Source organism: Protobothrops mucrosquamatus, unplaced genomic scaffold, assembly GCF_001527695.2.
Source record: "Protobothrops mucrosquamatus isolate PMUCROS unplaced genomic scaffold, P.Mucros_1.0 scaffold3301, whole genome shotgun sequence".
Taxonomy (NCBI): domain Eukaryota; kingdom Metazoa; phylum Chordata; class Lepidosauria; order Squamata; family Viperidae; genus Protobothrops; species Protobothrops mucrosquamatus.
In genome coordinates this window covers 134,914-147,077 of record NW_015389291.1, presented here as the reverse complement: position 1 = coordinate 147,077, position 12,164 = coordinate 134,914, and the positions used below count along the sequence as shown (strand labels likewise).

Below are 12,164 nucleotides of genomic sequence, written 5' to 3'. Positions count from 1 at the left end.
ACAATACACCTGGCACGATTGTAGTGCAGCTCCCAAGCACCGCTAGAAGACAGCTGGTCACCTGTGAGGCCCATTTTTAAATGTTGTTCTTTCTTGGTTGTGTTTTGTATGACGCCACACCACCTGCAAAACTGATACAGGGGATCTGGAGGGGTTCCTTTCTCTCCCACCTCCTTTGTTTCTGCCTTCTACTCCCTAGCAGCAGCAGCAGCAGCAGCAGCAGCAACTCCATCTGCTTCCTTGCAGCCCAATCTGCAAATATTTGCAGATATTTGGAGGAAAAATGTGGCTGGTCTTCGGAGTGTTCTCGTTTGGAGATGCAGGGAGCCGTGCCACTCGGCCTCGGGTGGTGACCTCCACCTCCAGATGTGCTGGGCTTTGGGGAGCTTCAGGGGGAGAAGGGAGGTCTGGGTGGGTTTGGATGCTCAGGTGGGTGACAGGTGCTGCATTTGTTTTTCTGAGCAATGTGGCTCAAATTTGGCAACTTGAAGATGGGTGGAATTCTGGGAGCTGAAGTCCACCCATCTTCAATTTGCTGAGGTTGAGAAACACTGCAGTCTGGGGTAATCTTAGCCACTCCATGCATTGTGAGAACCACTAGAAGTTTATTTTGACCGCTGCAGCAACAGCAGCACATTGTTGCAATCCCTGTCTTCGCCCAGCTGTTTCATTTTTGTCCTCCTCCGTCTTGCTGTCACGTTCTGCCTTTTGTTTAGTGGTTCTCTTTTGGGGCCAAAGAAGCAGCTATGCAAGGTCCTAAGTGAGCCCACCCCATTCACCCCCCCTCCAGTTTCCCTTGCCCTAGAAGCGCCCCGTGGCCCCTTCGGCCTCTCACTCTGCATTCACACATGACCTTGGCAGCTGCCAAGATCAGAGCCTTGATGTTTCCAAGATGAAAGCTGCTTTGCCCGAAGGCGAAGTGCTTGGCAATGTTGCCGTGTTTCTCTGTTCCTCTTGGACTCTCCCTAGTATTTTTTAGAATTTTAAGAATTTGGATTTTAAATGGTTTCCTTTGCACCGGTTGTGCCATGCCAAGGTTAGGCTTTCCTCCAGCTTGGCAGTGGTGGTTTCCTGCCCCTTTTCAATCTGTGCTTTGCCCAGTGGTTTTGGCTGGTGGGCCTCAGAGGATGGGCGGCTTGGTTTTTGTTTTTTCGACAGATGCGCTTCTTGCTTATCTTGGAGAAGCAGAAGCCATTGGCTGCAAGAAAATCTCCATTTTGTACCAAGGGGGCTTTAGTGGATCTATCCAGCCTCACAAGAGGTTGCTTGCGGCCTCCCTATTCCCCCCCCCTTCTTTTCATTGTGCAGCTTCTCCAAAATACTTGCTGGGCTTGGGGGGAGGGGAGAGAGAGAGATGGCACAGCTACATTTTTTAAGGCACTACTCTGGGAGCTAGGATTAATCTGTGCCTAGATCAGTGTTTCTCAACCTTTGTGACTTTAAGATGGATGGACTTCAACTCCCAGAATTCCCCAGCTAGGTCTTAAAAGTCTTAAAGTCACAGAGGTTGAGAAACACCAGTTTCTATTTCTAATGCTTGCAGCTGCTGCCCTCTGGTGAATAAAATGACAATTGCACCCCACCAGTTCTTTGGTCCCTGCCCGGCACTGGAGAATTTTACTGCTTGGTCCCCCACCGAGGGCACACAGAATGTATTATTTCTAGTGTTTACAATCCGTGTCATTTATTGTTGGTTTCAATTCAGTGTTATTTGAGTGGAAGACTCTTGAGAACCCCTTCAAGGTTGTAGAATGGGTGGGAGGGAAGGAAGGGAGGGGCCTGGGGAAGAGCCCCTCACCCCTGAAAGCTGTTTCAGAAAATATTCTGCCAAATACCTGGGTCTGCCATTCAATGCCATGCAAGGACAATTGCAAAAAAAAATACAAAACCAGTTTGTATCTCGTCTACTTAAAGAGCTACCCTTAAAAATGTGAGGTGTGAAGAGGACCTGGGTTGCAAAAGCAAAAGACCAGGTAGATAGGCTGCCCCGGGTCCTTTATTAAACACTTGGTGCGTGCATGTCTGTGTGTGTGTGTGTGTGTGTGTGTTTCTCCTCTCTCGGTGAGCAGGAGAGTGGTGTCTTTAATTGTGGTGTTGGAGCAGCATGTCTCTTCCGAAGAACAAGAGTTGGTAATCCGTTTCAGTTAAAAGAAATTATCGGTATTTTCACTGGCCTGTTTGCCACCCATTTGCGAAGGGGAAAGAATACATGGAAAGAAAGGGACTTTTAAAAAGGGGTCAGATAGTACAAAGAAGGGAAGGGATCCAAAGAAATGGGTGAGAGCTTCTCCTTTGCCCCAACCAGCCAAGGAAGGGCAGCCTGGGAACAATTGCAAAATGAGAAGGGAGTCATCCGGTGGCAGAGAGATGCTGGGTTTCAGATTTAAAACTACCTGCTGCTAATCAAAAATGTTTAAAACTAGAAGGTGGCCGGTTCTCCTCCTGCCTCTCTTATGTTTGGGTGCAAGAAGTCGGAAGATCTCGTTGTCCCTTTGTGGGCTGGAGAAGGAAACGGATGTTGCAAGGAGCTGAAAATAGTTTGCTTGGTGCGCAAATAGGTTTCATTCCACGATGGTTTCTGGTCAAAGAGGCTGGAAGATATTTGACGTACAAACACCTCCCTGGCTCTTGTGGTCAGAGAAGGAAGGAAGAGTGGTTGCGCTGTGGCAGAGGCCCTTCATCAAAGTATCTGCAGGGTTTTTAAAAAGTGCCGATTTTCAGCTCAATTCCATAGAAAAAAAGTGCATGTTCATTCATGACTGGCCGTTTGTTGCAATGTTGTTCCTAACCTTTTCTTTTCTTTTCCTAAAAGAAAAAAAGATGTAAATCATTGTGTTTATACAAACTATTTTTATTAAAAAGTGTTATGTGGTTGTCCAATGGCTATTGTGGGCTGATGGTCTCTGAAGCGTTGCTACCTTGGGGGCTCAGCAGGCACACAATGCTCCCCGCAAAAGAGGCAGAAGGGATTCTCCCGAGGAATTGCCAGTCAAAATCCAGGATGGCCTCCCAAGGGGGTGTTTCATAGTGGATGGAGAGAAAATTCAACATTTCCAAAGAGAAATATTTCTTATTAACTAATTAAATCTATATGCTGCCCATCTCACTGTTACAGTAAATGGTTCACAGTATAATAAAAAGAATACAGAACAATTAAAAATTAAGAAAGACTAATAAGCTAGAAATTGGCCACACATTACCCTGGTGTCAGTGCTCAACAAGCCCCACCCCTGGAACTCAGTGGGCGGGACTTCTGCAATTGAGGGAGGGGTGTTTTGCAGGCTTCAGGTGCCAACATTGCCCCTGTGTGGTCCTCTTTCTTGTCCAAGCACCAGGGAAGGATGTCAGTTTCTTAGAAGGATGCCAGTTGTCCAGTCCTGCCATGAAATATTTTTCCAACTTACAACTGAGCCCAAAATTTGTTGCTAAAGGAGACGGTTAAGTGAATTTTGCCCCATTTTATGGCGTTTCTTGCCAGTTGTTAAGTGAATCGCTGTACTTGTTAAGTTACTAAGATGGTTGTTAAATGAATCTGGCTTCCCCGTTGACTTTGTTAGGAGGTCACAAAAGGGGATCCTGTGACTCTGGGACGCTACAACTGTCACGAGTCCATTGCCGACCATCATTTGAGTTTTGATCATGTGACCGTGCAGGGGGAGTGCTGCAACAGTCATAATTGTGACAAATGACCATAAGTCACTTTTTTTCACTGTCCTCATAAGTTCAAAGGGTTACTAAACATAACAGTTGTAAGTCGAGGACCTCCTGTACTTCTATCAGGCTTTTTGCTGAACTGAAAGCGGCTCCTCTTTCCCCATCAGCCCCTTGGAGTGAGCTGGGCTGAGAGAGACTGGCCCGGAGGCGCCCAGCCGGCTTCCTCGCCACTTCGGGGAGTCTTGTTTCTTGGGGCTGGGGGGTTTCGTGGGCGCCCCTTAGCCGGGCTGCCGGGGGGGGCTTCCGTGTGCGCGTGCGCGGCGGCCACGTCCCTCCAGGGCAAACAGTCGGGTAGCCCGACCCGGTTGAAATGTAGATCGTTTCCCTCCTTCCGGGCAGTCTTCCAAGCCCATGTTGCTGGCGGGGCTGATGGGACCGGTAGTCCAGCGAAGGAAGCAAGGACTCCCCCCCCCCCGCTCCCCGAGTTGGGCCGCTCGCCGCTTTTCCTCCCGCGCCTCCCACGGCTCTTCCCGCCCGCGTTTAGTGACGCCATTCGCGCGCCGGAAGTGCAGCTCGCCTTCCGCCGGCCATCTTTGTCCAGGGCAGCCGAGCAGGAAGCCGGGCGGGAGCGCGGTTGCCCCGCTCTAAAGTGGCGGCGGTGGCGAGGAGAAGGAGGAGGAGGAAGAAGAGGAGGAGGAAGAGCAGGGAGGCGGCGGCGGCGGCGGCGTCTGTCGGGGCCCCGCGGGGCGAGCTGAGCCGGAGCGCTGGCCGGCCCGGGAGGAGAGCGCGGCCTCCGGGCAGGTGGGTGGACGGGGCCCCAGGCGGACCCCCGCGAGGAGAGGCCGGGAGGGCCGGGAGGGCGGCGGGGCTGCCGCTCTGCGGAGGAGGACGGGCCGGCTGAGGGGAGGGGGAGTCCCGAGACCCTTGGCACGGAGGCCGACACGTGTCTCCGCTGTCACGTGGGGAGCCCCGCATGGCCACTCGGAGCGGCGCTTCCTCCTCCGGCTGCCGCCCGCGCGGGGTCGCGTCCCGCTCGGGCCGTGGGCACCGGGGGCCTCCGCGCTCCTGGCCTCCCTCCGCCTCGCTCGGGCCCCTTTGCTGGAGGGGGGGAGGGGGATTATGCCCCCCCCCGCGATCAGGGACGGGGGGGGGCAAAACGCTGGAAGCGGCTGCTGGCTTTCCCGCCGGCTTCCTCGGCCGCTGTTCGTCCGGTGCGGAGAGCAGGTCAGGCTGCAATCCGGCTGCGGCTCTTCTCTCCCCTCCCCCGGTCCCCGTCCTTGGCTTTTCCTCCTGCTCGGGCGGACAAAAGGCCGGCCTCGTTGGCCAACGAAGCACGTCCGGAGGGAACAAGGCGCCCTTTCAGAAGAATCCGGGTTTCTTCGGCCAACAGCAGGTTGCCTAGCGTTTATTTAGCTAGCCTCGACGGAGCTCCTGCAATCGCGGATACATACAGATTTACTTTCAATAAAGCGCCAGCAAACATATATACCGATAGTTCTCGACTTACAACCACGATGGAGCCCAACATTTCTGTTGCTGAATGAGACAATTGTTAACTGAGCCTCTCTTGCCACGGTTGTTAAGTGAATCGCTGTGCTTGTTCAGTTAGTAACCTGCTTGTTAAAACGAATCTGGCTTCCCCATTGGCTTTGCGTGTCAGAAGGTGGCAAAAGGGGATCACGTGACCCTGGGATCACAGATACACACCAGTTGCCAAGCATCTGAATTTTGATCACGTGACCACGGGGGATGCTGCAGCGGTCATAAATGTGAAAAACGGCACTTTTTTCAGTGCCATTGTAACTTTGAACGGTCACTGAATGAACTGTTGTAAGTCGATCACTACCTGTATATATACTGAGTGGGTGATGTCACCTACAAAAAACCCCAGCAGCTAATCCACAGAAAGGAATGGGAGCGTGCTAATATAATGATTTAAAATCTGATACTTTTATCAACCAATAAGTTAGGGGGGAAATAGATGGGGGAAAGATTTCTCTCCTAATGTTACAAGGATGGCTCAGGCAGTATGGTTGCTGGAGGGTGCGATGGGCGGCCTATTAATTTAATTTAATGATAATAAATGTGGAAGAGTAAAGGGCCAAAAAGAGCCTTGAAGCAGTGTATGTATACTATTTGTCTGTTTATTTGTGGGTTAATAAACTCCCCAACTGTGGCAAGAGTCCAACTGTGGCAACTTTAAGACTTGTGGATTTCAACCCCCAGAATTCTCCAGCCACCAGGGCTGGGTGGGGAATTCTGAGCGTTGAAGTCCACAGTCTTAAAAGTTTCCACAGTTGGACACCCTGGGCTAGGCATTATACGAAAGCAACCAGTGCAATAATAACAATAATATACAGAGAAATACAAGGTATAGTTTTCAATAAGAAAGTGTAAATAAATAATGTAGCATTCAGGTCCCAAAGAGGAAAGCCCAACTTACAGCCACAAGATGCGTGGAAACTCCCGTTGCCAGGAGAAACGAGCCGTTCCAGTGGGGAGGACAGCCCCCGTCTGAATGCCCACTTTGGGCCATTTCTCTTCACCCACCCCTCCTTGTTTATTTATTATTTATTCAATTTCTATAACCACCCATTTCAGTCAGTGACTCTGGGTTGTCCTCTTAGTATGGTCAGGAACCCTTTCAACTCATCAGGCCTTATGCTCCTTGTGGAGGCTGGTGGTGCCAGTCACCCCCATCGCCATGAGGAAGTGATCATCCCCAGTGAGGGACTGATAGAAACGCCCCGCAACACGTCGTCTTTTATCTGACCCAGGGTACAAGCCGGGGGATCGGTTCCATGAAGATTGCCCCCCTTTTTAGAGGCTTGTCCCTTTAGGCCTTACAAATGCCCCCTGCAGAACGGTTGGCGTCCAACTGAAAAGCCACTTCCTTGCATGATTGTCTGTCTGTCTGTTTGTCCTCTCTCTCTCTCTCCCCCCCCCCCCATGTCTCTCCATCTCTCTCTCCCGCCCTCTGCCTCTCTCTCCAATCTAATTTATCAATCTGATCTTTCTAATCTATCTAATCCATCCTAAATCTAATCTATGTGATAGGACAGCCTGGGGTACTTCCTTGCATGGCATTTGTTTTTGTTTTTTTAATTTATTTCCTGTATATTCAGGGCTCGGCCTTTTTCGCCGAGCCCTGAAGGCCCATCTATTCCGTGCGGCCGGCCTGGCGTAGTTTGATTATGTTTCAGTGGGGGTTTTTTTACAGGTGTGTTTTTAGAACAGGCCTGTTATTTAATTCGATTTTAAAACAAACTATTTATTTATTATTTAGTATCGCCTGTTCACCGCCCTGAGTCCCGCAAGGGAGATAGGGCGGTATATAAATTTAATAAATAAATAATAAATAAATAAATTATTTTTATAAATAACTCAGGGCAGCAAATGTGTGCAACATACCTTCCTCCTCCTATTTTCCCCACAACAGCAACCCTGTGAGGTGGGTTGGGCTGAGAAGGAGAGACTGGCTCAAAGCCTCCCAGCTGGATTTCATGGTTAAGCGGGATTAGAATTCACCACCTCCCGCTTTCTCCTCCTCCTTTGGGGAGGGCTTCGGTTTGGTGGGTATCTTTGGCCTTCTTGACTCAGCCTCTAGATTCGAATTTTTCTCCTGAACACGCTTTATTTTCCTTAGAAGAATGTTGTCGCAGAGCAGAGTATTTCGTGCATGCAAAATTGGCGCATCTCTTGGCAGATTAATTATCAGGCCTTAGGTTGACTCCAGTATGCTTGGGAGGGGTGTGTGTGTGTGTGTGCGCGCGCTTGTGTGAGATCAGGGACCAGGGGAACCTTGCAGATGAAGAGTTTCACCTCAGTCGCAACATTTCTCACGAAAGAAGGCTGAGAAGGTTCACGGAGAACTGGCTACCAGTCCAAGCCCCTGGAAAGCTTGTGTGGCGCTCGCTCTTTTGTGATTTAAGACACAAAAGGAAAAGAAACGGCAGAGCGTCTCACATGCCCTTCTGGTTGTTCTTAAGCCTTGGACTTTGTGGGAAGGGATGACCTTGATGTGTTCGGTTGAGCAGGTGTTCAGAAATACCCAGACATCTACACAGCAAGATTTTTTTTCACAGATATTTCACTTAAAAGCCAAAATTACTCACCCTCTAGAATTTAAACATTACAGGTTACGCATGTGTGTTCATGACATCGTTCCCTGTTAGGGTAGGCAGTGTTGTGCAGAGCGTGTAAAGAGTTAGCAGCAGCACAGGAAGTCTTCGACAGAATTGCTGTCACTAGATAGTTGTGAAGTGAGTTTTCCCCCATTTTGCAACCTTCCTTGCCCCAGCTGTTAAGTGAATCCCTGCAGTTAAGTTAGTCACACGGTTGTTAAGTGAATCCGGCTCCCCCATTGACTTCGCTTGTCAGAAAGTCGCAAGAGGGGATCACGTGACACACCGGGACGCTGCGACCGTCGTAAATATGAGTCAGTTGCTGAGTGTCTGAATTTGGATCACGTGACCCTGGGGAGGCTGCAACGGTCGTGAGTGAAAAAGTCATAAAGTCATAAGTCACTTTTTAGTGCCATTGTAACTTCAAACGGTCATTAAACGAACTGTTGTAAGCCGAGGACTACCTGTATTGTAGTTAGTAATGATATAGCCAGGAAGGGTTAGAAGCAGGCTGAGACTTTGAGGACCATCTTCTCTTTTCCTGTTCACACTTGAAATACAATCTTAACCCTTATTCTGCAGGAAGGTGACGTCTTGAAGAGCAGAATCTGCCAAGTCGACAAGGAATCAGAAGCCAGCATGAGGAAGATCACCTGGATCCACAGCAAATCCACCGATCTTCTCCCGCGGCGGGTTCACTGAAGGTACTGCTGAGCCTCAGTTTTAGGGAGGGTTGAATCGGAGGTTGTTGGCTTCAGGAGTTCACTTGCCCCTGTAGGTGCTGCCCAGAGCACCCTAGGGCTGGCTTTCTCCACCTTGGCAACCTTCAGCTATGTGGACTTCAGCTCCCAGAATTCCCCAACCAGCAAGCTCGTTTGTGGTCACTTGATTTCCCACTTAGCAACCACTTTGCTTAGCAGCAGAGTTGCCGATCCCAATTACGGTTGTTAAGCGAGGACTACCTATACTTGAAATTACCGGTCTCGTCCGTCCATCTGAGAGAGGAGAGTATTTGTAGCTCAGGGCTGAGAGTCCCTGGGGCTCTTTGAGCTTGACTGCTTTGCGCTGGGGGATGCCGCCCAGTTTGGGGAATGAACCGTCTGCAGGAAAACAGCCAAGCTCAGAGAGCACCAAGGACCCTCCCTCCTCCGAGAGCCTGGGAGTCCGTGAACTCTCTGGACCGTGGCCTTTCAGCCACTGGGGTCTCTGCTTGAGCAGTCTATGGGGCCAGGTGTCAGGCCCCAAGAAGGACACGTGAGCAGTGACTCATGGGCAGTTTCCTTTATTGTCCCTCACCTGTAGACAGAATCTTGCAAAAGTAAAGCAAGTATTTGCATCGCTCTAGATCAAGGGTCTGGGGAATTCTGGGAGTTGAAGTCCACAAGTATTAAAGTTGCCAGGTTTGGAGACTCCTGCTCCAAATATACCCTGGGAATCACTAGGGAGGAACCCTCTTAACCCTCTTCCTGCCCCCCGGGCATTCTCAGCTGCCTCTTCACCCTCTGGGGTGCAGGCCCCCCCCCTCTGGGAATCCAGGCTACATCCCAGCACACCGGGCCTGCCGTGGACAGCTCAGTCTCCATCTGGGAGATGCCAGGTAAGTTGAGAGGCTCGTGACCCGCTTGCTCCTTTGCAGGAGGCCGCCAGCCATGGAGGACAAGCGCAACATCCAGATCATCGAGTGGGAACACCTGGACAAGAAGAAGTTCTACGTCTTCGGGGTGTGCATGACGATGATGATCCGCATCAGCGTCTACCCTTTCACCCTGATACGGACACGGCTGCAGGTCCAGAGGGGGAAGAGCCTCTACAATGGGACCTTTGATGCCTTTGTCAAAATCCTGCGGGCCGAAGGGGCGGCCGGGCTCTATCGGGGCTTCCTGGTCAACACCTTCACCCTCATCTCCGGTCAGTGCTACGTGACCACCTACGAGCTCACCCGCAAGTATGTCTCGCAGTACAGCAGCAGCAACACCATCAAGTCGCTGGTGGCCGGCGGTTCGGCCTCCCTGGTGGCCCAGAGCATCACGGTGCCCATCGACGTGATCTCCCAGCACCTGATGATGCAGCGCATGGGCGACACCATGGGCCGTTTCCGCGTGCAGGCCCACGAGGGCAAGCGGTTCCCCGTCTTCGGCCAAACCCGGGACATCATCGCCCAGATCTTCAAGGCCGACGGGCTGAGGGGCTTCTACAGGGGCTACGTGGCCTCCCTCCTTACCTACATTCCCAACAGTGCTGTCTGGTGGCCCTTCTACCACTTTTACGCAGGTAGGAGAGAGCAGGGCTGGGTGGTTTTCCTGCGGAGGTTCCGTTACCCAAAGTAGGTGACATCGGCAGGGCTAGAAGGGGGTGGGGTTTGTAGAGAGGGGAGGGGGAGGGCGGGGTCTGTGGGCTGCTCTCTGAGCTTGGTTGTTTTATTGTGGACGTTTCATGACCCAGCTAGGGAACCTCATCAGTGTGGAGGAGGAAGAGCACTGTGGGGGTCCTCTCTGAGTTTGGTTGTTTTCTTGCAGACGTTTTGTGACCCGGACTAGATAACTCTAGATCAGTGCTAGAAGGAAGTGGGGTTTGCAGGGAGGAGGAAGAGGTGGGGGGGGAGGCCCACGTTCACCTCCTGCCTTCGGCCAGCTGAGATCCGTTACTGTCAGGCGCCAGGAAGTCAGGAGATCCGGGCAGTTCAAAGGAACATAAAGGTTGACCGGAAGCTCACGCTCTCTACCAGAATCTGCCCAACTAACGGTCAACGCAAACTGGCTGATGGCCCGCTTGGCCCTTCCCTCCCCCCTTCGGACCCCCACCCTGGTCATCTCCTGCTGCAGCCCTAAGGAGCAAAGTGCCGGTGTTATAGGCAGAAACACCTCTGCGCAGTCGCATTAAGTCCCACCCTATCTGGGAGGGAGGTCCACATTGGGGGGAAAACCCTCCTGGATTTTCCCAGGAGCCCAGAGCCTTTAGCACTGGATCCCCAGCAGCTCCCTAGGTGGATACCTCCAGCCCCCAAGTGTGGGTCCCCAGCAGCTTTTCGGCACCTGATCTGGTTTCCCTGCCTGTTTGCAGAACAGCTCTCCAGCCTGACCCCCAAGGACTGCCCCCACCTGCTCCTCCAAGCCATCTCCGGCCCCATGGCGGCTGCCACCGCTTCCACCCTCACTAACCCCATGGACGTCATCCGGGCACGTGTGCAGGTAAGCACCTCTGTGGCCTGAGCGAGCCAGCAGCCCTGCAGGGGGGGGGGAGAGCTCTGGGGCCTGTCCTGCCCCACTGATTTGGGGGGAGGGGGGCAGGTGGTGCCTTTTGAGTGGTGACCTCGGCAGGCAGGCAGGCCGGCCGGCCTTGCGTGCCTCCCTTCCCCCTCGGAGCCGTTCCGGCTTTGCCTTCCTCTCCCCCACCCTCCTGTGGTCTGTGGGGAGGCCCTGGGACCTTTGGCAGGCAGAGGGGCTGCCTGTCAGTCTCAGCCCTTCCTCCAACTCGCGTCTTGTTGGACTACTTGAAGGGGATGGGTGCACTTCGACTCCCAGGACTCCGTATCCAGCATAGCCGACTGGGGAATTCTGGGAGTCGAAGTCCACCCTTCTTCAAGTGGACAAGCTTGAGAGGGACTGGTCCAGAAATACAGGTGGTCCTCAACTTATGACCACAACTGAGCCCAAAATTTCTGTTGCTAAGCGAGGCAACTGTTAAGCAAGTTTGGCCCCATTTTACCACCTTTCTTGCCGCGGTCGCTAAGTGAATCACTGTGGTTCTTAAGTTAGTAACCCGGTCATTAAGCGAATCTGGCTTCTCCAGTGACTGACTGTCAGAGAAGGTCGCAAAAGGGGATCACGTGATCCCAGGACGCTGCAACCGTCAAGAGTCAGTTGCCAAGCATCCAAATTTTGATTGCGTGACCCTGGGGAGGCTGCAACGGTCATATGCGTGAAAAACAGTCCTGAGTCCCTTTTTTCAGTCTGTTTGTAACTTTGGACGGCTGTAAGTCGAGGACCCCTTGTGTCAGGAATTCTGTCCCTCTGAACCTCAGAGGTGGGGCTTGTCCTTCCTCCCTCCAGGTGGGGGGCAAGAGATCCATCCTCCTGACCTTCAGACAGCTGATCGCCGAGGAGGGTCCCTGGGGGCTGACCAAAGGCCTTTCCGCCCGCATCATCTCGGCCACCCCCTCCACCATCGTCATCGTGGTCGGCTACGAGACGCTGAAGAAGCTCAGCCTGCGTCCGGAGCTGGTGGACTCCCGGCACTGGTAGGCGACCAGGAAGGGAGACTTCGCTTTCCGAAAGCCCTCGGACCAGATCGCCGAACCGCAGGACCATCCCCTTGACCAGGCATCACTGCACCATCCCTGCTACGGACTCTGCTCCGAGACCCCCGTCCCGACCCAGCGCCGGCCTG

At 52.5% G+C, this 12,164-nt stretch overlaps 1 protein-coding gene across 2 annotated transcripts; it reads left to right on the top strand.

Annotated features, from left to right (window-relative positions):
* Positions 1-9,427: 9,427 nt before the first annotated feature.
* SLC25A44 (solute carrier family 25 member 44) lies at positions 9,428-12,029 on the top strand. 2 transcript variants are annotated; one of them, XM_015826788.1, is made up of 3 exons: positions 9,428-10,049; positions 10,839-10,966; positions 11,828-12,029. In XM_015826788.1, the coding sequence occupies exons 1-3, from the start codon at positions 9,428-9,430 to the stop codon at positions 12,017-12,019; spliced, it is 942 nt and encodes a 313-aa protein (XP_015682274.1). In that variant the 3' UTR covers positions 12,020-12,029. The 2 variants fall into 2 exon arrangements, with proteins under 2 accessions (XP_015682274.1, XP_015682273.1); XM_015826787.1 differs by having other exon boundaries at positions 10,800-10,966.
* Positions 12,030-12,164: the final 135 nt, after the last annotated feature.

Coding starts and splice junctions, on each gene's coding strand:
- SLC25A44 (XM_015826787.1), top strand. CDS start 9,428: ATGGAGGACAAGCGCAACATCCAGATCATCGAGTGGGAACACCTGGAC. Junction 10,050..10,799: donor CTTCTACCACTTTTACGCAG/GTAGGAGAGAGC, acceptor GGTCCCCAGCAG/CTTTTCGGCACCTGATCTGG. Junction 10,967..11,827: donor TCATCCGGGCACGTGTGCAG/GTAAGCACCTCT, acceptor TCCTCCCTCCAG/GTGGGGGGCAAGAGATCCAT.